Genomic DNA, 26,144 nt, shown 5'->3' with positions numbered 1-26,144 from the left:
TAATGAGACCCTGTTTCCAAATAAAATATAAAATAGGGCTGGGAGTACAGCACTGATATAGAAAGCCTCTGGGTTCCACCCCCAGTACAAAAAAAAAAAAAAGCCAGGGTCTCACCAAGTTACTGAGAGACTCATGAAGTTGCTGAGGCTAGCTTGAACCTGTGATCTTTCTGTCACAGCTTCCCAAGTACTGGGATTGCACCCAGACTCCTCTAGCCCTATTTTTTCCTCCTCCTCCTCCTCTTCCCCCTCCTCCTCCTCCTCCTCCTCCTCCTCCTCCTCCTCCTCCTCCTCTTCTTCTTCTTCTTCTTCTTTTCTTCTTCTTCTTCTTCTTCTTCTTCTTCTTCTTCTTCATATTATTATTATTAGAGTTTTTTTTTTTTCTTGCAGTACTGGGGATAGAACCCAAGGGCATTCTACCTCCGAGCTACACCCAGTCCTATATTTTAATCTTTTACTTTTTTTTTTTTTTTTTTTTTTTTTTGGTGGTACTGGGGGTGGAACCCAGAGGCTTTCTACCTCCAGGCTATACTCCTCCCAGACCTATTTTATATTTTATTTGGAAACAGGGTCTCACTAAGTTGCTGAGAGCATCACTAAGTAGCTGAGGCTGGCTTCAAACCTGTATGATCCTCCCGTCTCAGCCTCCCAAGTGCGGGGATTACAAGCGTGCACCACCATGCCCGGCCAGTATTGGAGATTGAACCCAGAAGCATCTACTTTTGAGCTACACCCCCAGCCCAATTTAATTTCTTAATTTGAAACAGTCTCACTAGGTTGATGAGTCTCACTATTTGATGAGGCTATCAGTCTCCCAAGTACTGGATTACATGTGTGCACCACCATGCCTGGCTCTTTATTTTTATTTCATTATTTATTTATTTATTTATTTATTTATTTATTTATTATTTTGCAGTATTAGAGATAGATGAAACCCAGATTCTACCTCCAAGCTACACGCCCAGCCCTATTTTTTATTTTTTATTATTTATTTATTTATTTTTTATTTTTTGGTGGTACTGGGGGTGGAACACAGAGGCTTTCTACCTCCGGGCTATACTCCCAGACCTTTTTTATATTTTATTTGGAAACAGGGTCTCACTAAGTTGCTGAGAGCCTCACTAAGTAGCTGAGGCTGGCTTCGAACCTGTGTGATCCTCCTGTCTCAGCCTCCCAAGTGCAGGGATTACAAACGTGCACCACCACGCCGGGCTTATTTTTTATTTTGTAGTACTGGGGATGGAACCCAGGGGCATTCTATCTCCGTGCTACATGCCCAGCCCTACTTTTTATTCTTTTTTGTGTGGGGGGGGGTGTCTGGGGATGGAACCCAGGGGCATTTGACCTCTGAGCTATACCCCCTGCCCAATTTTTTATTCTTTATTTTGAAATAGGGTCTCACTGAGTTACAGAGGGTCTCACTAAGTAGCTGAGGCTGTCTGTGAACCCGCGATCCTCCTGTCTTAGCCTCCTGAATGCTGGGATTACAAGCGTGCGCCACCACACCCAGCACCTACTTTTTATTCTTTATTTTGAAACCAGGGTCACTGAGTTTCAAAGGGCCTCACTAAGTAGCTGAGGCTGTCTGTGAACCACGATTCTTAGGTCTCAGTCTCCCAAATGCTAGGATTATAAGCGTGCACCACCAAGCCCGGCTTCCTATTTTTTATTCTTTATTTTGAAACAGAATCTCACTAAGTTGTGGAGGTCTCACTAAGTAGTTGAGGGTGGCCATGAACCTTCAATCTTCCTGTCTCAGCCTCCCAATTACTGGGATTATAAGTGTGTGCCACCACACCCAGCTTTATTTTTAATTTGAAACAGGATCTCACTAGATTGATAAGAGTCTCACTACTTCCTGAGGCTCTCCTTGAATCTGTATAATCTCGGGACTTGGGAGGCTGAGACAGAAGGATTGCAGGTTCCCAGCCATCCTCAGCAATTTAGCAAGGCCTTTTGCAACTTAGTGAGACCCTGTTTCAAAATAAAATTTGGCTGGGGATGTAGAAGTAGAATGATCAGAGGTAGAATGCTCCTGGGTTCAATACCCAATACCGCAGGGAAAAAAAGCTCGGGGGATGTAGCTCAGTGATAGACTCCTTGCCTAGCCAGCGTGAAGTCCTGGATTCAATGCCTATTACTTCTCCCCGCAAAAAAATGGGGGAGGGCTGTTTAAGGGAACTGGGGGTTTAGCTCAGTAGTAGAACTCATACTTAGCATGTATAAGGCTCTGGGTTCAATACTCAGCACACCAAAAAACATATCTTCAGTAGAGCATTTACTGAATATTGTTCAGTAAAAACATACCTTCAGAAGAGCACTTACTGAGTATTGTTCAATCCACAATACCACACACACACACTAATGTGTGGTAGCTCATTCCTGTTATTCCAGCTATTCAGAATGCTGAGAGAGAAGGATCACAAGTTCAAGGTCAGCCTGGGCAACATAGTGAGACCCTGACTCAAAAGAAAAGATAAACTGGGCGAAGTGGTAAATACTTATATTCCCAGCACTTGGGAGGCTGAGACAGGAAGATCTGAGGTTCTTGGCCAGCCTCAGGTACTTAGTGAGACCCTTTGCAACTTAGTGAGACCCTGTTTCAAAATAAAGAGTAAAATAGGGCTGGGTGTAGTTTGGAGGTAGAATCCCCCTGGGTTCAATCCCCAGTACCAGTACCACAAGGAAAAAAAAAAAAAAAGGATTAAAAAGTGTTGAAAACTGTTGTGGTGCATGCTTATAATCCCAGTACCTGCAAGGCTGAGACAGGAGGATCACAGATTCCAGGACAGCCTCTACTAGTAGTGAGACTCTCATCAACCTAGGGAAACCCTGTTTGAAAAGGGAAAAAAAAAAAATAGGGCTAGGGGTATAGCTTGGAGGTAGAAACCCCCTCTGGGCTCAATCCTAATTACCACAAAAAAAAAAAAAAAAAAGATTACAAGTGTGTGCCACCATGCCTGGAACCCAGGCATGGTGTCACACACTTGTAATCTTAGTACTTGGGAGGCTGAGACAGGATTGCAGGGTTCATGGCCGACCAGCCTTATCTACTTAGTGAGACCCTGTTTCAAAATAAAGAATAAAGCCAGGCGTGGTGGCACACACTTGTAATCCCAGCATTCTGGAGGCTGAAACAGGAGGATCACACAGGTTCAAAGCCAGCCTCAGGCCGGGTGTGGTGGCACATGTTTGTAATCCCAGCGCTTGTGAGGCTGAGACAGGAGGAATTGGGGGTTTAGCTTAGTAGTAGAACCCATACTTACCATGTGTGAGACCCTAAGTTCAATACTCAGCACCCCAAAAAATATACCTTCAGTACAGCACTTACTGAACTGTGAAGTGGACTTATCTCCTCCATATCTGCTTTCTTGTCTTTCCTACTCCTGGTACAGACCCAAAATAGAATCCCCTGAACCAGGTATAATGCCACAAGCCTATAATCTTAGTACTTGGGAGGCTGAGACAGGCGGATCACAGGTTCAAGGCCAGCTTCAGCAATTTAGTAAGACCCCCTAGCAATTTAGTAAGTCCCTGGTGTGTGTGTGTGTGTGTGTGTGTGTGTTTGTGTGTGTGTGTGTGTCTAGCAATTTAGTAAGACCCTGTTTCATTTTCTTTTGTGTGTGTTTGTTTTGTTTTTACTGGGGATTGAAGCCAGAGACACTATCTCCAAGCTCCACCCCAGCCCTTTTTTCACATCCAGCTTGAGACCCTGTTTTATTTATTTATTTATTTATTTTTTTTTTTTTTGGTGGTACTGGGGTTCCTGGAAGCCCTTCTTCCTCCGGGCTACACTCCCAGACCTATTTTATATTTTTGAAACAGGGTCTCTTACGCCAGCACAGCTGGCTTCGAACCTGCGCGATCCTCCTGTCTCCGCCTCCCAAGCGCGGGGATTACAAGCGTGCGCCACCACGCCCGGCGAGACCCTGTTTTAAAATAAAAAATATAGCTGGGTGTGATGGCACATACTTGCAATCCCAGTATTTGGGAGGCTGAGACAGGAAGATTGCAGGTTCAAGGACAGCCTCAGCAAATAGTGAGATTCATTAACCTAGGGAGACCCTGTTTAAAAAAAATAGGGCTGAGGATGGAGATTGGAGGTAGAATGCTCCTGGGTTCCATTCCCAGTACATAGAGAGGAAAAAAGAATCCCCTGGATGACTATGTTCAGATTTTTTTCCTTCCCACCCATCCTTAGGTGAAGTCTGGCACCTCAGGGGTCTGTTTCTTTGACTGTCCAGGGCTGAGGTGTAAGCTATCTCCTTCTGCAGCAAGAGGGTATATTCTCAAAATCCAGGACCACTCTGGACCAAGGTAGTTTCTCCCCAAAGACTGGGGAAGCCTGAAGAAGCTCTGGGTGGGCTGGAGAAAATCTTGGAGTTTGTATGTAAGTCAGGGTACATTATCTTTCTCACCAAGACAAAGTATGAGGTTTTTCTTCTTTAGGACGGTATCAGACAATGCTCAAATGATCCTGTAGTTTTCTTGCTTACTCCAGAATGTTAAAAGAAAAACCTCATCCCTTCCTAGATCTGGCTTCTAACTGCAGCTGTTTTCTCTTCCAACAGATCTCTTTAAGATGGACATAGAAGACTGCAATGGCCGCTCCTATTTGTCTGGTACGCCTCCTGTGTGTTCCATGTGGACAGGGCTGGAAGCAGACACTGTCCTGTGGGGTGGGGCAGGGCAGAGAGCCTTCAGGGCACATGGCCTCTCCATGGCTAAATGCCAGTCAGGAAGCTGACACTCATGTTTGGTAGTACTTAGTGGTAGCATGCGACTGTTCTGTGATTTTACATTCTCTAAAATAGTGATTTTCTTCTTCAGGTTTATTGGGGTGGGTAGGGGAGAGCCAAGGAGATAGGAGTGAAACACACATAAATGGGGTTAGAGGGATATTTGAAGAAAATACATAGAGATGTCGTTCCTTCTGTGCTCTTGAGGTCACCAGTCTAACATGGAATTCTGTACCGCCCAAGTAGAAAATGGAGCAGCATTTCAAACCTCCAAGGCCTGCAGGGGCCAGGAGGGGGTGAGAATGAGTGGAGTGGGCTAGCACAATAAGCAGGAGAGAATGGGAGGACGGCAGTGAGCTAGAGAATGTGTTCCACCTCAAGGGCAGAAGCTGCTCAGTGTCCACCAATAATTGCCACACAGAATGTGTATTTTCCAAGGCCAGGCGTGGTGGCGCACGCTTGTAATCCCTGTGTTTGGGAGGCGGAGAAAGGAGGATCGCGCAGGTTTGAAGCCAGCCGCGCTGGCTTAAGAGATCCTGTTTCCAAATAAAAAAGCATAAAATAGGTCTGAGAGTGTAGCCCGGAGGTAGAAGGGCTTCCAGGAACCCCTCCCTGTACCACCAAAAAAAAAAAAAAAACAATGTGTATCTTCCAGTTTTTCAAGAGAAATCAGATATCTAATTTTTATATGAAATAACTCCACTTTATTTATTATTATTATCTTTTTTTTTTTTTTTTTTTGGTGGTACTGGGGGTGGAACCCAGAGGCTTTCTACCTCCGGGCTAAACTCCCAGACCTATTTTTATATTTTATTTGGAAACAGGGTCTCACTAAGTTGCTGAAAGCCTCACTAAGTAGCTGAGGCTGGCTTCCAACCTGTGCGATCCTCCTGTCTCAGCCTCCCAAGCGCGGGGATTACAAGCGTGCACCACCACACCTGGCTAATAACTCCACTTTAAAACAATACTCGGATGTGAGGGCGACCTGGCTGCGACATCTGTCACCCCATTGATCGCCACGGTTGATTCGGCTGATCTGGCTGGCTAGGCGGGTGTCCCCTTCCTCCCTCACCGCTCCATGTGCATCCCTGCCGAAGCTGCGCTGCGCGCTACGCTCGGTCAAAGAGGACGACCTTCCCCGAATAGAGGAGGACCAGGACCGGTCTTCGGTCAAGGGTATACGAGTAGCTGCGCTCCCCTGCTAGAACCTCCAAACAAGCTCTCAAGGTCCATTTGTAGGAGAACGTAGGGTAGTCAAGCTTCCAAGACTCCAGACACTTCCAAATGAGGCGCTGCACGTGGCAGTCTGCCTTTATTTAATTAAAAAAAAAAATACTCAACCTGGGCGTGGAAGTGCATGCTGTATTCAGGCTGAGACAGGATTGGGGTTCAAGGAAAGCCTCAGCTATTTAGTGAGGCCCTCTGTAACTCAGTGAGACCCTGTTTCAAAAATAAGAATAAAAATAGGGCTGGGGGTATAGTTTGGAGGTAAAATGCTCCTGGGTTCCATCCTCAGGTCCACAAAGTAAAATAAAATATAAATAAATAAATAAAATAATACTCAGTACTATCCCCAGTACCACAAAAAATAAAATAAATAAAGAATAAAAATTAGGCTGGGGGTGTAGCTTGGAGGTAAAATGTTCCTGGGTTCCATCCTCAGGTCCACAAAGTAAAATAAAATATAAATAAATAAATAAAATAATACTCAATGCCAGGTGTGGTGGAGTACACCTGTAATCCCAGTATTTGGAAGACGGAGACAGGAAATGGCAGGTTCAGTAATTTAGCTAGACTTTGTTTCATCTTCAGTACCACCAAATAGAAGAAGAAAAAAGAAAAACCCTTAATTATTTGTTTGTTTGTTTTTGTGGTGCTACAGATTGAGCCCAGGGCCATTCTTCCTCAAAGGTATACCCCCAGCCTGTGTGGGTATGTGTTACTGATGATTGAACCCAAGAGTATCCTACCTCTAAGCTATACCTGCAGCCCATGGAGCCCAGGGGCATTCTATCTCTGAGCTCTACCCTCAACCCTATTTTATTATTTTATTTTAAAACAGGGTCTCACTAAGAAGCTTAGGCTGGTTGAAACCCTACTAGCCTCCTGTCTCAGCTCCCAAGCACTGGTATTGCAAGTGTGCACCACCACACCTCACTATCCCTAGCCCTTTTTATTTCTTATTTTTTGTTTTGAAACAGGGTCTCACTAAGTTACTGAGAGTCTCACTAAGTTTCTGAGCAGCCTCAAACCTGTGATCCTCCTATCTCAGCCTCTAAAGTCCTGGGATAACAGGTGGGTGCCACAATGCCTGTACTCTGGGCCCTATTTTATTTCTTATTTTGAAACAGAGTCTCAAGCTGAGCATGGTGACACACGTTTTTTTGTTTTGTTTTGTTTTTGTTTTGGTGGTACTGGGGTTTCTGGAAGCCCTTCTACCTCCGGGCTATACTCCCAGACCTATTTTTTATATTTTTATTTGGAAACAGGGTCTCTTAAGCCAGCGCGGCTGGCTTCGAACCTGCACAATCTTCCTGTCTCCGCCTCCCAAGCGCGGGGGATTACAAGTGTGTGCCACCACGCCCAGCTGACACACGCTTTTAATCCCAGTACTTTGAGACAGGAGGATCACAGGTTTGTGGCCAGCCTTGACACTTTAGTGAGACCCTGTTTCAAAATTTAAAAAATAAAATAAAAATAGGGCTGGGAATGTAGCTCAGAGGTAGAATGTCCTTAAATTCAATCCCTAGTAGTGAAGAGAAAGAAAGAAAGAAAGAAAGAAAGAAAGAAAGAAAGAAAGAAAGAAAGAAGGAAGGAAGGAAGGAAGGAAGGAAGGAAGGAAGGAAAGGAAGGAAAGGAAGGAAAGGAAGGAAGAAAGGAAGGGCGAGCTGGGCGTGGTGGCGTACACTTGTAATCTACGCGCTTGGGAGGCGGAGACAGAAAGATCACGCAGGTTCGAAGCCAGCCGCGCTGGTTTAAGAGACCCTGTTTCCAAATAAAAAAGTATAAAAATAGGTCTGGGAGTGTAGCCCAGAGGTAGAAGGGTTTCCAGGAACCCCAGTACCACCAAAAAAAAAAAAAAAAAAAAAGATTAAACTCAGCCAGGCATGGTGGCACATGCTTGTAATCTCCACACAGGTTCCAAGCCAGCCTCAGCTGGCTTAAGAAGAGACCCTGTTTCCAAATAAAATATAAAAAATAGGTCTAGGAGTGTAGCCTGGAGGTAGAAGAAGGCCCCTGGATTCCATACCCAGTAACCACCAAAAAAAAAAAAAAAAAAAAAAAAAAAAAGATTGAACTCTGGGGCATTCTACCACTGAGCTATATCCCCAACCCTTTTTATTTTATTTTGAGACAGGATCTCCCTAAATTGCTCAAACTGGCCTGATATGTCTCCCTATGGCTGGTGACTCCGTGTGTGTGTGACTCCGTGTGTGTGTGTGTGTGTGTGTGTGTGTGTGTGTGTACACACACACACACACACACACACACACTGAGGACTGAGGATTGAACTACCCAGGAGCATTCTACCTCTGAGATAGGCCTTTATACTTTTTTATTTTAAAACAGGGTGTTGCTAAATTACTACATGCTAGATTAGAACCTGCAGTCCTAGATGGACGTGATGGTGTATGCTTGTAATCGCAACATTTGGGAGGCTGAGACAGGAGGATCGTGGTTTGTGGACAGCCTCAGCTACTACAGAGTGAGGCCCTTTGCAACTCAGTGAGACCCTATTTCAAAGTAAAGAATATAAAATAGGGCTGGGGGTGGAGCTTGGAGGTAGAATGGAACCTGCAGTCCTCCTATCTCAGCCTCCCTAGGACAAGGATTTACAAACATGCACCATCACTCCTGGCTTTTTTTTTTTTTTCTTCACTAAAATGGTACCAACTGAAGGGATTATTGGCATGCACTAAGGAGATAGCAAGATGGGTGGGACACACATGAGAGTCACTTGTAATACATGTGTAATGTACACAAAGATACTGACTCTGACCCCTTCTCTTTTAAGGAAAGAAGGGATTGGAATGGCAAAAGCATTCTTGTTTTTTGTTTGTTTTTTTTGCTTTTTCCTTGCTTGTCTTTGTACTGGGGATTGAACCCATGGGCGTTCTACCTCTCAGCTATACCCCTAGCCCTTTTTATTTATTATTATTATTATTATTATTATTATTAATTATTTTGCAGTACTGAGGGTGGAATCCAGGGGCATTCGACCTCTGAATGATACCCCCAGCCCTATTTTTTATTCTTTATTTTGAAACAGGGGCTCACTGAGTTGCAAAGAGCCTCACTAAGTTCCTGAGGCTGTCTGCAAACCGTGATCCTCCTGTCTCAGCCTCCCAAATGCTGAGACTACAAGTGTGCACCACCACACCCAGCTTTATTCATTTATTTTTTATTTATTTTTGGTACTGGGAATGGAACCCAGGGGTATTCTACCTCTGAGAGACACCTCCAGCCCTATTTTTTATTCTTTATTTGAAACCGGGTCTCACTGAGTTGCAGAGGGCCTCAATAAGTAGTAGCTGAGGCTGTCCTCAAACTGAGCTCCTCCTGTCTCAGCTTTCCAAATGCTGGGATAACAAGCATGTGCCACCTGGCTATTTTTTGTTTTGAAACAGGGTATCTCTAGGTTGTTGAGAGTCTTGCTACATTCATGAGGCTGTCCTCAAACCTGAGATCCTCTTGTCTCAGCCTCTCAAATACTTGGATTACTGGTGTGTGCCACTCCATCCAACTAAAGGCATTTTTCAGTACCAGCCACATGCTGAACAGAATGGCAGGGATCAGGTGGGGTGATCAACTGAAAGAGAATTTCTGGGCGTGGTGGTATATGCTTGTAATCCCAGCATTTGGAGATTCACCGTTCATGGACAGCCTCAGCTACTTAGTGAGGCCCTTTGCAACTCAGTGAGACCTGTTTCAAAATAAAGAATAAAAAAAAAAAAAAAATAGGGCTGAGGGTGTAGCTCAGAGGTAGAATGCCCCTGGGTTCCATTCCCAGTACTGTGCAAAATAAAAAATAAAAATAAATTGGAATTCAGTCATGGCCTTTCTGGGGAACTAGCCAGTCCTCCTACCTCCTTCTCAGTTAAGCCTATTCACTACTGAGCAACAAGTATCCTTGGGAGCCTGCTTTAGTGCTGGGGAGCACTCATTCCCTGCCCTAAGGTAGGTAAAGGAGAAGCTGCACAGGTGGCTGGGGAAGTACCCTGGTGCAGCTCTTCTCAGCAGGATCTCTAGTGAGCACGATACTAGCAGAAAACTTCTGAGGAGGTTTGCTTCACTGTGCTGTGACACCAAGCCTTACAGGCTTACAGCAGGTTGGCATTTCCTAGGTAAGAAACTAGCCTCTGAATGGATAGTTCTTGATTGAAAATAGAGGCCCCGTATCCCTCCTCTATTCCTTGAGAACTCTAGGTGTCAGTAGCTATCTTAGAGGGGTGACATCAGCTCTGAGGAGTGCCCCTGCAGACAGTCTGCCTGAGAGCCCCTTACCCTGGCCCCTTCCCAGGTCATCACAGCCCCTGCCTCCATATGGGTTGTTTTCTTCACCTGGCCCCTGGAGCCAAAGGGCAGCTCTCATGTTTTTCAAAGAGACTTTACTACCTCACAGAACCTGATTTGGAAAGTCCGTTTTTTCTTTACCTTCCCCCCTCAAAGGTTCAGACCATTCCCTTGGGATGGGGGAGAAAAGAAGAGGCCTATGATTTATAACACAGATCTCCATACCTGTCTTCCACCTGCACACATAAATCGCTCAAACCTGGCTCATGCAATTCATTGACTGACTGAGCAGTATTTGTCCCAAGTATTCCGGGGCTGTGAAATATGTAAGGGAACCTTAGGAGAAAAGGATCCAGGGGTAGGCAGCTCAAAGTTTCATGGCCCCTCCTACCCCCCAAATTCTTGGAATCAGAAAATGTAGTCTTCTAAAGTAGGTCATCCCTTCAGTGAGCAGCTCCTGTGGCAGGGGAGGGAGCAGAAGCCTTGTCCGGCAGAGGAAAGGTTCACCAGGGCTGGTGGCTGCTGGAGCCCAGGGCCACAGGAGGAGGGGTGGTGGGCAATCTGCACTAGCCTTTTTGCCTGGGATCTGGGAGGGCTCAGGGCCACTGAGCACCACTAGCCTGAGACCAGGCTGTGCTGGGCCCTTTTCTTGCTGGGTAGGGCTTTCAGTCCCCAGACCAGGAGAACGACCTCCCTCCAAGAGGAGGAGGAGGAGGGGAAGCAGGAGCTTCGCGCCTGAGCTTACTGGGGGAGGGGCTTTCTGCCAATCCAAAGCCTTGAAGCTGCCCCGTGTCCTGGGCCCCATGACCTCTGGGGCCTTGGCTTCCCCAGCTGGCAGAGGATTGGGCCTTCCTTGGGGCCCCCCTTTCTCTCTGCTATCCGCAGGCCCATCTCTCTCTCTCTCTCTCTCTCTCTCTCTCTCTCTCTCTCTCTCTCTCTCTCATACACACACACACACACACACACACACACTTGCCTCTCAAGCATTTGTTGTGCAGTTCGTCTTTGTCTGCTGGGCAGGAGGGCAACTCATCTGCCTCCCCCGCCCGTGCACCCTGCCCCCCAGCCCTTCACTGTCTTGGGAAAGGGATGCTGTCGCCTAGCTTCCCCCTCACGGTACACATAGATACATCTTCTCCAGCCCCCTCCCCAAGCACATCCTAGCGTGTTCCTTCTCTTTCTCTCTCTCTCTCTCTCTCTCTCTCTCTCTCTCTCTCTGACACACACACTCTTGCTCTCAACACACATACATCCTGGGCTGAGCTGTTCTCGCTGGCTGCAGCCGTGGGCCCCTGCTCACCGTGCCGCTGCCGCTGCCTGCGAAATGACGGCGGTTCCCCTCACTTCCAGGAATCCACGCTTCCTGGAAGGTGAGTGGCTGGGCTCACCCCTGCCTGCCACCGAGACGCAGACATGCACACACCACCCGCACTCCCTCGCCGTTTCCAAGGCGGCGGCCGCTTTCGCACCCCAGGGTCTCACCGGCAAGGGAAGGATAATGTAAGTTCAGGCAGAAGGCGGCTAGTGGAGGGGGGAAGGGGGGTGCTGGGGCTAGGGAGCCTATTCAGTAACGACTCCCAAGCCTGAGGAGAGGGAGAGGACGGGCTGTGTGCAGCGGGGGAGGGGGCGTTCCTCCTCACACTTGCGGAGGATGGGAAAGGGTGTTTGGTGTTGCTAAGCAAAGACCATGACTTGGACAGTGGGAGCTTGTGGTGACATCTTGATTAGGCCTTGGGGACAGAGGTACAGCTGCTTGGGGTGAAATGCCGAAACAGATCTGGGTGGGAACGGGCAGTAGAGAGAAGTGAGGAGAGGAAGAGGAGCCCTGGCAGCCGATGCTCAGCCTCCCACAATAGAGCCGCGATGGGCGTCTTTCTTTGCTCATTTGCCCACTATTCCCTGCCAGCAGGCTAGCATCCTGCCACCTGGAGCCCACGGTCAGGGGAGAGCCGTTAGGAGGAGTCCCTTGCAGAGCAGCTCAGCTCCCTGAGCTCATGGCTGTTCCCTAAGGGCAGCCACTCTGAAGGGACCGAGGAGGGAGGGCAAGAGCAGAGCTGGGCTCCTCAGCATGCGAGCCGCCTTTAGCTAGCACGCTTCCCCGCCTCCCTCCTGCTTCTCTGCCCTTTCCCACCTCCCAGTTCCTCTGATGTGAACCTCATGATTTGGCTTTGCCCTCTGGGGGTTCAGCCAATCTATGATGACTTTGACCAAGAAAATTTCTCTGAGACCTGAGAGCAGCCTTAATTCTTGGTGTTGACAGTCTGGGGTTTCTTGGGAGTCCCAGGCATTTGAAATTCCCTCACTGGGTTTTCTGGAACTGAGAGAGGAACTGCTGAATTTCCTAAATCTGACTTTACTCCCCTACACCCTCTGGCTAGAATTCAAAATCTCGGGAGCCCCAAAAAGACTCTGGCCCCTAAAACAAATTCATTCTTCTGTTTTAATCCCATGAAGGTAGACTTGAGCCTGTCTTCCCTCTTACCTTTGTCAAGGAAGACATCAGCATCAAAGAGCCTCTGAAATTAAAAAGCATGAAAAGTGCTTTGAGGCTCCTGCTTTCTCACCCTTTCCAGATGCTTCCCCTCAGTGTCCCTCAGCATCCCTTTAGGGATATCTCCCTGCCCCCAGCCTCCATAGCAAGCCCCTGGCCCCACGAGGCCGCCTCAGACCTGGTAACCTGGAACCAGCCATGGATTTTCACAACCTCACTCTTCCGTTCAGGATGGAGGCTGCAGCACCAGGGCCCCGAGCCCTGTTCTTCCCCTGTTACTAATATCAAGTGATTTGCAGCAAGTCAGCACTCACATTTGAAAAGGAGTAAAAAGATGCCCTTTTTAGACTTTCTAACCTTAGTAAGTCCTACACTTAGTTAAAAGGGCATATTTTAAAACTGAGTCTCAGTCTATAAGTTTCAACCCACAATCCTGAGATGCTTAGTTCATGATAAGTGTGTGGTTCTGATTTCAGGCAACTTTTAAAGGAAACCACGGCTCTTTAAAGAGGCCCAGCTGGGAAAAGCTGTAAGGCTTTTTCTGTAGATAGTGAACAAATTTTCTCAGGCTTTGATGGGATAGAATGGGGAAACGGGACTTTTAGGAAAGGATATGAATGGGATATGGTCCCAAAGTCCTGAGTGGTTGTTTTCTTCCCACTGACCAAAGCTGGAGAGGGATCCCTCAGGAGGGTGTGCTCCGGATTTCTTGCCTCAGGCCCAAGACTCCAACCATTTTATAATGGAATCTTTATTTTGTGAAAGTAAGTATGTGCATAGCTGGGCAAGTGGGTAAAGTACTAATAGGTGGACTTTAGGGATGAAGTTTAGGGTTTCTCTCTCTCTCTCTTTCTCTTTCTCTCTCTTCTCTCTGGATCTGTGTGCACATGTCTATGCATGTTCATGTTTGCAGGTAATGTAGCTATGGGTATGTTTAGCCCAGTGGTACGTTCTCTTTATATGAATCTCTTTATGTGTTTCTCTGTGTGTTTATCTACCTGTGTTTTTATTTCATTCATATATTTGTGCAGAAGATTATGGGGAGGAGGGATTTTTTTAAAAGACACTCATATTTTCAGGTATGTTATATGATTTTTTAAAAACATTATGATACTCAAAAAGCATTTTTACAAAGCAATTTATCAACAAATTAAAATGAATATATTGGGGATAAACTGGTTATTAGCTCTTAAGGGAACACCAAATAGTAAATACGTGATTGGAATCAGATAAGCTACAAGGCTTTCTAGTGTAGTTAATTTTTTGCTGCATTTAGAAAATCTAATGGGCCCAACTCTTCCTCACCAAGACAGTAGCTCCCAGTTGGCTGGGTAAGTGGTGGTTAAGAACACGGGCACATACCATCTGTGATCCAGTCCCAGCTCCACCACTACCAGACGAGTTCTCTCAGACAACAGTCTCTCTTGTGACTCTTCATTTCAAAATTAACATGTTTGCACCTATTTCAGAGGGTTTTTGTGCTTTTGTTACTGTTTTTTTTTTTTTTTTTTTTTTTTTTTTTTGCAGTACTGGGGATGGAACCCACGGGCATTCTACCTCTGAGCTACACTCCCAGCCTATTTTTTATTCTTTATTTTGAAACCGGGTCTCACTGAGTTGCAAAGAGCCTCACTAAGTAGTTGAGGCCTGGTCTCAGCCTCCCAAATGCTGGGATTACAAGCATGCGCCACCACACCCGACTTTGTTATTGATTTTTGTTTGGGTTCTGGGGTTTGAACCCAGGAGCATTCTATCACCAAGCTACACCCTCAACCCTTTTTATCTTAAAACAGGGTCTCACTAAATTGCTGAAGGTTTATACTAAGTTGCTGAGCCTGGCCTCAAAATTGCACTTCTCCTGTCTCAGCCTCCCAACTACTGGGATTATAGGCATGGGCCACCATGCCTGGCCCAAAGGGTTGTTTTGAAGATTAAAGGAGATAATCCATTTCAAGTATATACAATAGTGCCTGGCATATAACAAGCGCACAGTAAATATTAGCTGCTATCATTACTATTACTTAGATTATCACTAGATTCGAGGACCATTCCAGCTGCCCCTCCTGCAGATCCCAAACCTATTATTGGGGCTTCAGAAAGGAACAGTAGGAAAGAACATGTGTTCCAAGCCAACTCCTCCTCAAACCCTGCTCTCCACTGCTCCCTGGCCCGCCCGGCCAGCCCTGCTTCCTGCGGACATCAGGCAGTGATGCTCTCCCCCTCAGGCCTAGATAAAGGTAGGGCAGGCAGGGCCCAGTCACTGAGCTCCCAGAAGTCAGCACCAGGCTGGTAGGGACACAAGGTGTGAGGCCCAACATACAGCATGTCCTTAAATACAGCGATGTGATTAGAACTTGTGAGGTTTAACTGACTTTAAGAAGTGTAGGTAGTGGACAGTAGACGGCTCCAGCCCCAGCTTTACCTGCCCTCTTGTTCTCTCCTCCAAGGTAGCGGGGACTCATCTCTGGAGAAGGAGTTCCTTGGGGGCCCAGTGGGGCCCTCGGTGAGCACCCCCAACAGCCAGCACTCTTCTCCCAGTCGCTCACTCAGTGGTAAGTGTGACTCCTACTCCCTACGGCACCAGGCAACCCCATTTTCTTTTTTGCTTTTCTTCTCTTTCTTCCTTTTCTTTCTTTCTTTTTTTTTTTTTTTTTTTTTTTTTTTTGTGGTACTGGGGACTAAACCCAGGATGCTTTACCACTGGATATACCCCATCCCTTTTTGTTTTTTATTTTGAGACAGGGTTTAAAGCTGTCTTCACATTTGCAATCTTCCTGCCTCAGCCTCCTGAGTCACTGAGATTACAAGTGTGCACCGCCATGCCCCGCAGGCACCCCCATTTCTGTTTGGCTCTTAATTCGCCTTCCACTGGCAACCATTTCCCCATCATTACCTCCCTCTGGTTTCCTGCTCAGAGCCACTAAAAACATGAAGGAGCCCAGTGTATGGGGTCTTCCTGGCTTTTGAAAAGAGAGTGAATAGTCACTGTCAGACTATAGTGCACATGGGTGGCTTTAAGATAGAGGCCCCAAAGAGAGACTCTAGGACTGCAGAGGCAGGTAGACAGGAACGGTCATTAGGTGGAGACAGATAGGAAGCAGAGTAAAAGGACCTCCTGTCTCCCCACGGCCCACTCTCCTGCCCAGGCAGGGCTGCCCTGGCCGCCCTCCCCAGCTGGCCCTAGATCTGTGGCATTCTCTAAATGGTTGGAATAGCCAGGAATGTAGGTCAGAGCTAGAGCCAAAGCCTTCTTCACAGTAGCTCCTCCTTCCTGTACCCCCAAGATTTGTATGGAGGGGGTGGGGGCTCAGTCTGTGGGACAGAAAGACAATGTAAGCCACGCCTGAGTCCCGGTTTTGCTCTCTGTAGCCTGCTCCCTTTTACTATGCCAAGGACTGTTTTCCCGCCACTGTTACTTGCTGGCTACCTGCCCAGAGCCAAGCCAGACATCTTTCTTAATGATAAGAGAGTGGAGAAAAAGGCTGCCCTGAGCTGCCTCCTCTCCCCAGTGACAGAAAACATCCAATGTACCCCCAACTCTTTCCTCTGGAGGCCTGCTTGTGTGGTGGGTGGGGGAGAAGGAAACTGTGGTTTCGGGTTCCAGCAGGACTCTGATATCATCACCCCATACACCGGGGTGTTGGCCCCTCGTAAGGCCTCTTTGTCCCAGGGCCTGGAGACACCACCTGGTCTTCAGGAGTATTGTTCTGCTGGGGACAGCTTCTTCCTTTGCCTGTCTCTGCTCTAAACACCATCCCACCCTCCAGCCAACTCCATCAAGGTGGAGATGTACAGCGATGAGGAGTCGAGTAGACTGCTGGGGCCCGATGAGCGGCTCCTGGAAAAGGATGACAGTGTGATTGTGGAGGACTCGCTGTCAGAGCCCCTGGGCTACTGCGATGGCAGCGGGCCAGAGCCTCACTCCCCTGGTGGCATCCGGCTGCCCAATGGCAAGCTCAAGTGTGATGTCTGCGGCATGGTCTGTATTGGACCCAACGTGCTCATGGTGCACAAGCGCAGCCACACGGGTAAGTAAGCCGGGGGCTCAGGGAGAAGCTCCCAGGGTGGGCTTGAGAGGCAGAGGCAGAGGCAGGCTGAGCATGGTGGTACACATTGTAATCCTAGTACTTGAGAAGCCGAGACAGGAGGATTGCAGGTCAGCCTCAGCAACTCAGTGAGACCGTGTTTCAAAATAAAAGATAAAATAGAGCTGGGGTGTAAGAAGTAGAATGCTTCTGGGTTTAACCTTCAGTACCGAAGAGAGAGGCAGTGCTGGGACAGCAATAGCAAGGGAGCCAGAGTCCATGCCAGAGGGGGGTGGCTGCAGAAAAGGCTCTTTCCCAGCATCTTTTCTAGCTAACACAAAAAAGGAGAGGTGGGGCACACACTTTAATCCCAGTACTTGGGGAGGCTGAGACAGGAGGATTTTGGGTTCGCGGCCAGCCTTAGCTACTTAGTGAGGCCATCCGCAACTTGTTTCAAAATAAAGAATAATAATTTTTAAAAAAGGACTGGGGGCATAGCTTAGAGGTAGAATGCCCCTGGGTTCAATCCCCTGTACTGCAAAAAAAAAAAGGAGTAATGGAATTTGGACTCTACTCAATTCTTATACCTTTCTGGCACTTTTCTTAGTTGTTGTTATAAAGGAAAAAGAATCTTTTTCTCAGGATGTGAGGGAGAAGAAGGTGAAGGCTCAAGAAGGGTCCTTGGGGCTGAGAGGTAGCTCAAAAGTAGAGCATGTAAGCCGGGCATGGTGGCGCACGCTTGTAATCCCAGCATTCGGGAGGCTGAGACTGGAAGAGGATCGTGGTTCGCAGACAGCCTCAGCTACTTAGTGAGACCCTGTTTCAAAATAAAGAATAAAAATAGGGCTGGGGATATAGCTCGGAGGTGATGCACCTGAGTTCCATCCCCAGACCCGCAAAAAAAAAAGTACAGCGTGTGCTTAGCATGCATGAGGCACTGGATTCCCTCTCCAGCACCAGAAAGAAAAAAAGAAAGAAAGATCAGATAGTCTTAAGAGGAGTAGGAAGCCTGGCTATTGTTTTGGTCCTCCTATCATAATTTAGTAAAAAACAAGTCGGGGGGGTGGGTGTTGGACAGAGACCTCTTCTGCTCAGCCTCCTCAGGCTTTGATCTCCTGGGGCAGAATGGACAACACTGTTTTGAGTGACAGTCTTTTGGCCTCATGTTCTGGGCTGTCACTCCTGCCCTGAAACACACTCTGACCCACACCTTCCCTGGGTCTTGTTAGTATGTGTGGCACGGTCTCACCCTCCGCATGTGCTCCCAGAACCTTCCCCTGGCAGGGTTCAAGCTGTGTCCAATGCCTGACGTTCTTCACGCCCGGCCCTCAGGGATCTGTTCTTTCACTCGCAGGCGAGAGGCCCTTCCACTGCAACCAGTGTGGCGCCTCCTTCACCCAGAAGGGGAACCTGCTGCGCCACATCAAGCTGCACTCTGGGGAAAAGCCCTTCAAATGTCCCTTCTGCAACTACGCCTGCCGCCGGCGCGATGCGCTCACGGGCCACCTCCGCACACATTCAGGTCAGTGACCATCACCAGGAGAGGAGCAAGTGAGGCCCCGGCACAGCCGGTAAGCAGAGCTCAGGAGTTGCAGTGTCTGTCAGTGCAGGGAGAGTGCTCAGAGCAGTCAGGGCACTGCCCCTCTAACCCTCCCTGGCAACAGGGCTCATGGGGAACTTAGGGGACCCTTTTTTTGCGTTACTGGGGATGGAACCCAGGGGCATTCTATCTTGAGCTATACCCCAACCCTATTTGTTAATCTTTATTTTGAAACAGGGTCTCACTAGATTTTGGAGGGCTTCACTAAGTAGCTGAGGCTGTCCTTGAACCACAATCCTCCTGTCTCATCCTCCCAAAGTACTGGGATTTCAAGCATGTGCCACTGTGCCCAGCTAGGGACCTTTTTTTTTTTTTTTTTTTTTTTTGCAATACTAGGCATGGAACCCAGGGGCATTCTACCTCCAAGCTACACCCCCAGAACTATTTTTTATTCTTTATTTTGAAACAGGATCTCCCTGAGTTGCAAAGGTCCTCACTAAATAGTAGCTGAGGCCAGGCATGGTGGCGCATGCTTGTAATCCCCGCACTTGGGAGGCTGAGACAGGAGGATCGCGCAGGTTCAAAGCCAGCCTCAGCTACTTAATGAGGCTCTCAGCAACTTAGCGAGACCCTGTTTCCAAATAAAATATAAAATAGGTCTGGGAGTATAGCCCAGAGGTAGAAAGCCTCTGGGTTCCACCCCAGTACCACCAAAAAAAAAAAAAAAATAGTAGCTGAGGCTATCGGTGAACCGCGATCCTCCTGTCTCAGCCTCCCAGATGCTGGGATTACAAGCGTGCACCATCGTGCCCAGCTAGGGACCCTTTGATAGGGTATTTTACTGCAATACTATGTGACATGGAGTGACGGAACTTGGGCAATGTTCTTGGCTCCTCCTGACTTTTTCTTTCCGTGTGTGTGTGTGTGTGTGTGTGTGTGTGTGTGTGTGTGTGTATGTGTGTGTGATTTATTGGGGATTGAATCCAGAGGCATTCTACCTCTGAGCTATCCCCTAGCCCTATTTTATTTTATTCTTTGTTTTGAAACGGGGTCTCACTGAGTTGCAAAGGGCCTCACTAAGTGGCTGAGGCTGTCCCCGAACCGTGATCCTCCTGTTTTAGCCTCCCAAATGCTGGGATTCAAAGTGTGAGCCACCACACCTGGCTCCAGCTTGCTTTTAAAGACGGTTATGATGCCAGCGATCCTTCTCACCTCCCCTTCTGAGGCACATCGAAGGCTCTCCTTCCACTTGCATTTGCCCCAGTCCCACATCTGCCACCATCTCTACCTCCCTCCATACCACCAGCATTCATGGGCAGCCTGTGTCTGGCTTCTTCTATACTTCCTACTGGCTCCTGTAAATACCCATGGACTGGTTTCTTTCTGTTGGTACTGGGGGTAGAACCCAGAGGCTTTCTACCTCCAAGCTATACTCCCAGACCTATTTCATATTTTATTTGGAAACAGGGTCTCACTAGGTTGCTGAGAGCTTCATTAAGTAGCTGAGGCTGGCTTCAAACCTGTGCGATCCTCCTGTCTCAGCCTCCCAAGCGCAGGGATTACAAGCGTGCGCCACCACGCCCGGCTTCCCATGGACTTTTCAAACAAGAAAAAAAAATGGAGCATAGTACCTCCAAATAGGAAAAGAGAATCCCATCTCTGCTCCCAATCCCAAAAGGCTGTCACTTTCTCAAAGGCAAGAGCAAGTCCAGAACACATCTAGGAGTCTGTGTTTGGAACGGAGCTGGCGAACTGGATTAACAGAGTTTTCTAGACCAATCAAGACTATTTGAAGCAGTATCTGTTTGAATCAACTGGACAAATAATGCTTGTCAGGCATTTTACTAAGTTTTGGGCTTTGGCTTGGACTTGGGAAGAGGCCAGGAGGTGAGCTGGCAGGAAGAAAGGAGCTCAAAACTGAGAAAAGACAGGAAGAGGGGAAGAGAGGAAAGAATTAGTAGGGTCTGTCTTTGGAAACTTTTGTGGCTGTTTTTCTCTTTCACTCTTCTGGGCCAGCACTTAAAGAGACAGAGCAATTACTTCACTACTCTCTGCTTTCCCCATGCACAGACTAGTTGTTCCAGGTTCTCCCACCTTTTAACGGGACCACTTTATCTCTACATGTGTAGAGGAACAGGGAGAAAGATCAACATTGATTCATGCTTTATTATCTACAGGACATTTCATTTGTGTTTCCTGACATAATCCTCATAACAATTACAAGGTAGATACGATTGTCCATATTTTGTTGACAAGGAAACTGAAACTGTGGAGGAAAAAATAAGTTGGGAGTCACATAGCTCTCATGCAGCATGACTGGAGCACCTTCAAGATCCAGTGCCAGAGCTGGCTGTGGCGCCTGTGATCCTAGGATTTAGAAGGCTGAGGCCGGAGGATCAAACCTCTCCACCCATGTAACGTAGTGAAGCTCTGTCTCAAAAATAAAACAGTCAGGGAGCTGGGCACGGAGGCATGCACATGTACTCCCAGCACTCGGGAGGCTGAGACAGGAGGATCGCGGTTCGGGGACAGCCTCAGCTACTTAGTGAGGCCCTCTGCAACTCAGTGAGACCTGGTTTCAAAATAAAGAATAAAAAAGAGAGCTGGACATGTAGCTAGGAGGTAGAATGCTCCTGGGTTCCATCCCCAGTACTGCAAGAAAAAAAAAGATAATAATAATATCAGTAATAAACTGGGAGTGGTGGCGCACGCTTGTAATCTCAGTGCTTGGGAGGCTGAGACAGGAGGATTGCACAGGTTCGAAGCCAGCCTCAGCTACTTAGTGAGGCTCTCAGCAACTTAGTGAGACCCTGTTTCCAAATAAAGTATAAAATAGGTCTGGGAGTATAGCCTGGGGGTAGAAAAAGCCCCTAGGTTCCACCCCCAGTACCACTAAAATAAAATAAAATAAAATAATAATAACAATAACAATAACAATAATAATAATAATAATAATAATAAAGCTGGGCCTGGTGGCACACAATTGTAATCCCAATACTTGGGAGGCTGAGGCAGGAGGATCACATAGGTTCAAAGCCAGCTATTTAGTGAGGTCCTCAGCAACTTAGTGAGACCCAGTTTCCAAATAAATATATAAAATAGGTTTGAGAGTGTAGCCCAGAAGTAGAAAGCCCCTGGGTTCCATTCCCAGTACCACAAAATGAATGAATGAATGAATGAATGAATGAATGAATGATAAGGGGTAGGGGATGTAGCTAGCATGCAGGAGGGTTAGGGTTTAATCCCTGGTATTTCTTTTTCTTGGAAAATGGGTGGCTCCCCCTGCTGGTTTAAAACAAAGATGGCTCGGACCCCAGAACTCTTACCAACAGGATAGGTAGGTAGGATTTTGGATGTTGTTCTATAGGTTATTAGGGCAAAAGCAAACACAGGTATAGGGCCCATCCCGGAGATGCTTCCTGTTACAACCCACATTAGAAAAAAGGAGCTGGAGGACCATTCTTCTCCCAGATGTTAAGCCATTTCCCCAGAGATGTTGAATGAGCTAGATGCCAGTGTTCATTTCAACCCTGAAACACTAATGTTTACAGAGCAAAAGCAAAATACGTTGGCAATATGTTGACTTAGTCAAGGCCTGACTTAGGCATGTGGATGGGGGTGAGTAATAACTACCAGCCACCTAGAGAACTTCTTCTGTCTCCCTGTTCAACAGTAGCAAGAAACATAAAATATACAATACCTTGCAGTCCTCACTTTTTTTCTCTCCTCTCACAAATATCTCTTAAGTGTTGTCTTTCAGTGAAGTATTAATTCCAGTTTTCCAGTTTTTTTCTTCAGCAGAAACAAGATCTTTATAATCCATTCTTTCTAAAAAACAAAAACAAACCCAGGCTTGGCGTTCTCTTCCTTTTTTTCTTCTTTATTTTTTCTCTGTTTCTTTGTTCTTTTGTCTATTTTCAGAATTTCTTGACAGTGATGGTCTTTCTGAGGCTCTCTTGGTATCTCAGTGTAGAAAGACAGAAAAAAACTCAGTAAAACTAGGCAAGGGATGGAGGTAAAAATACAAGGAAAGGGAGCCAGGCATAGTGGCGCACGCTTGTAATCCCAGCATTTAGGAGGCTGAGACAGGAGGATCACGGTTCACGGCCAGCCTCAGCTACTTAGTGAGGTCCTTTGTAAGTCAGTTGAAACCCGGTTTCAAAATAAAGAATAAAAAATAGGGCTTGGGGTGTAGCTCAGCAGTAGAATGCCCCTGGGTTCCATCCCCAGTACTGCAAAAAAAAAAAAAAATGCAAGTAAAGATCAATTAACACTGCCCCTCCCCACATGGGCAGATCTAAGGGCTCTCGTTCTGTCACTCTAGCCCACCAATTTTCCCCAAACCAAAGCAAATAGTTCGTTAGTTTAAACAAAAATCCCCTTGTCTGATAAACTGCACTCACACTCATCTGCTACATTGAAAGGTTAAACCACAGTCTGGGCCCCAAACTCTGAGATGCTGGGGTGGGGCCTACCTGCCTGCCAGGGACAATCCCCTACAACGTCCCTGGGTCCTCACTTCCTTTGAGCAGCAACTTGGTCACCTAGAAGCCCACCACCTTTCTGAAGCTGTATGCCCGGGATCCCTTGGCTCCCACAGGAGCACACGTTGTCCTCTTCCCCAAATGTGCTTCATCTACCCATTGTTAGCGATGAAGTTGGGGAAAGGAAGACAAACAGAAGAATTCAACTTAGAACTCAGCTTCCTCTCCACCGCCGGTGTGCATTACTCTGGAATGATCTGGAGGGCCAGGGCGCAGGGAGAAGTGACTCTGGTGTTGTCTCTCCTCTCTGCCCTAGTCTCCTCTCCCACAGTGGGCAAGCCCTACAAATGCAACTACTGCGGCCGGAGCTACAAACAGCAGAGCACCCTGGAGGAGCACAAGGAACGCTGCCACAACTACCTGCAGAGTCTCAGCACTGAAGCCCAGGCCTTGGCGAGCCAACCAGGTGGGGCCACGCGCAGTCCTCTGGGGAGCAGAGAGCGGGGCCAGAGGCAGTGCGGGGCAAGGGCGGCTCCAGCATCTGTGCCCACAGAAAGCTGAGGCATGTGGAATAGGGAATGGTTAGCCTCAAGACATTTACCAAGCCCCCCCATCCCAAGTACCCCAGTTGGTGCAGAGCAGAGGGAGACTGTGAGCAGGGGAAATTTGAGCCCGTATCCTAAGTGTAACAGGAAAGAAAGAACACAAGGAGGATAAAATCAAGGGCCAAATATGTGTACTTGTCTTCAAATGTTCTGAGGGGTTGGGATAACTTCACTAGCATAAATAGCCCTGTTTCTCAGGCTTTAGGTCTGACCTTTCTTGGCTACTGACCCGCTCATTTTCTCTAGGCAGTGCTACCCCTGCTAGCTACTGCTACCTGTCCCCGCTCCTCCCCTCTAGGTGACGAGCTACGTGACCTGGAGATGGTGCCGGATTCCATGCTGCACTCTTCATCCGAGCGGCCAACTTTCATCGATCGTCTGACCAACAGCCTCACCAAACGCAAGCGCTCCACCCCCCAGAAGTTTGTAGGTGAGAGTCCAGTTGGAAAAGAGACTTGGGTTGGAAGCCACAGTTCAAATAAAGATTTTGGTCTGGAGTGTGTGTGTGTGTGTGTGTGTGTGTGTGTAGCCAAGGGGCATTCTACCTCTGAGCTACACCCCTAGTCCTACTGTATAATTTACTTTTGAAGCAGGGTCTCTCTAAATTACAGAGAGCCTCACTAAGTAGCTGAGGCTGGCCGCAAACCTGTGATCCTCCTGTCTCAGTCTTCCAAGTACTGAGATTACAAGCATGTGCCACCATGCCTGGCTTGGTCTGTAGATTTGATTTAGGGAAAGAACAGTCCTATGGTGTCTGGTGATTAGACTGTACCCCTAGAACAGGAAGGGAGTGAAAATGGAGGATGTATCTCAAGAGTGGAGAGAGAGCAAGCAGGGCATGGTGGCCCATGCCTGTAATCTCAGGATATGAGAGGCTGAGATAGGAGGATGGCAGGTTTGCAGCCAGCCTCAGCAACTTAGTGAGATACTGTTCCAAAAATAAAAAAGGGCTGGGGGTGTAGCCCAGAGATAGAATTCCCCTGGGCTCAATCCCCAGTATCCTACATTCACACACACACACACACACACACACACACACACACACAGTGGCGAGGGTGAGGACGCTGTGGCCGTTGTAAGGGGAGGGGATCAGGTGCTCAGGCTCTCCTAGTTTTTGAGACTAGCAGCCACCTCAGTCGGCCTGGGCCTCAGAGTCCAGGAGGAGCGAGCACGTGGTTCCAAACCTGGCACTGGATTTCTGTGGAGAGTGATGAAGCAAGTACCCAGGCGAGGCAGCCTGGCACTGAACTTGTGTCAGGTCACAGCCCATCATCGGGGAGTGACCCCTATTTCCCTGGGGAAATAGATGCGCTGCAGTGCACAATATTATGAGCGCGGCTGCGGGTGTATCTCACGGGGAGCACATGTGTCGCCTGTGTGCAGCCCTGGGCTCAATCTCCAGCAGCACAGATGATGACAGAGACGATGCTGCTGTCACATTCAGCCCCATGAGTAGAAGAACAAAGCAGCAGTCCTGGGAGAACTTAGGAATTCTCCAAATTCCCCAAGCCCGCCCTGCTGAGACCTTTCTCCACAGGTGACAAGCAGATGCGCTTCAGCCTCTCGGACCTGCCCTACGATGTGAACTCCAGCGGCTATGAAAAGGACGTGGAGCTGGTGGCGCACCATGGCCTGGAGCCCGGCTTCGGAGGCTCCTTGGCCTTTGTGGGCGCGGAGCACCTGCGTCCCCTCCGCCTCCCACCCACCAACTGCATCTCGGAACTCACGCCTGTCATCAGCTCTGTCTACACCCAGATGCAGCCCCTGCCTGGCCGACTGGAGCTTCCAGGGTCCCGAGAAGCAGGTGAGGGGCCCGAGGACCTGGGTGATGGAGGCCCCCTCCTCTATCGGGCCCGGGGCCCCCTGACTGACCCTGGGGCATCCCCCAGCAATGGCTGTCAGGACTCCACAGACACAGAGAGCAACCATGAAGATCGAGTTGGGGGGGTGGTGTCCCTCCCTCAAGGTCCCCCACCCCAGCCACCTCCCACCATAGTGGTGGGCCGGCACAGCCCTGCCTATGCCAAAGAGGACCCCAAGCCACAGGAGGGGTTACTGCGGGGCACCCCAGGCCCCTCCAAGGAAGTGCTTCGGGTGGTAGGCGAGAGCGGCGAGCCTGTGAAGGCCTTCAAGTGTGAACACTGCCGCATCCTCTTCCTTGACCACGTCATGTTCACCATCCACATGGGCTGCCATGGCTTCAGAGACCCTTTCGAGTGCAACATCTGTGGTTACCACAGCCAGGACCGGTACGAATTCTCTTCCCACATTGTCCGAGGGGAGCATAAGGTGGGCTAGTGACCTCTCCCCCGCCCTTCGTTCGCCACTCCACTGCCCCACCTACAGGTGTCTAGCCCTGTCCCCACCGCACACACACACACCCCCCCACCGGCCACCCGACTTCACACCTGGCCCTGGCCTTCCTCACTTTGCTTTCCTTCTCCAGCCCGACTGGATCATCCAATGTGTTCACTGCGTTATTATTAAGTAGTTGCTTTTCTCTCACCTCGTTGACTCCTGGCAGCCTCTTGCCGCTCACTCCCTCACCCTCCTGCCCACAGCTCCCCTCTACTCTAGGCCCAATTTTGTTCTCACGGATCCAGCATCTCCAACAGCCCCAGGGGTTGGAAGCTCCTCTTGGTTCTAAGAGATCTCGAGCTTCTTGCTTTAATCCTCACCCTTGACCTGATTCTTCAGTTTGGATGCTGATCCCTCCCAGCGGCCCCACCTGAGCTCTGTGGCATTA

General features: G+C 48.2%; 1 protein-coding gene across 4 annotated transcripts; it reads left to right on the top strand.

Moving 5' to 3' along the window:
• Positions 1-4,579: 4,579 nt before the first annotated feature.
• IKZF4 (IKAROS family zinc finger 4) lies at positions 4,580-25,696 on the top strand (the record flags this gene model as incomplete). Of its 4 annotated transcripts, none has more annotated exons than XM_080706570.1 (8): positions 4,602-4,622; positions 13,415-13,512; positions 15,196-15,296; positions 16,512-16,772; positions 18,124-18,291; positions 23,110-23,259; positions 23,697-23,828; positions 24,936-25,696. In XM_080706570.1, the coding sequence occupies 8 exons, from the start codon at positions 4,602-4,604 to the stop codon at positions 25,694-25,696; spliced, it is 1,692 nt and encodes a 563-aa protein (XP_080562696.1). The 4 variants fall into 4 exon arrangements, with proteins under 4 accessions (XP_080562698.1, XP_080562696.1, XP_080562697.1 ...); XM_080706569.1 differs by lacking the exon at positions 4,602-4,622 and adding an exon at positions 11,667-11,753; XM_080706572.1 differs by lacking the exon at positions 13,415-13,512 and having other exon boundaries at positions 4,580-4,622; positions 15,192-15,296.
• Positions 25,697-26,144: the final 448 nt, after the last annotated feature.

This window comes from Muscardinus avellanarius, assembly GCF_963383645.1.
Source record: "Muscardinus avellanarius genome assembly, chromosome: 11".
In the NCBI taxonomy this organism is placed as follows: Eukaryota; Metazoa; Chordata; class Mammalia; order Rodentia; family Gliridae; genus Muscardinus; species Muscardinus avellanarius.
The sequence above is the reverse complement of the archived record's forward strand: the minus strand, read 5'-3'. Positions and strand labels throughout refer to the sequence as shown.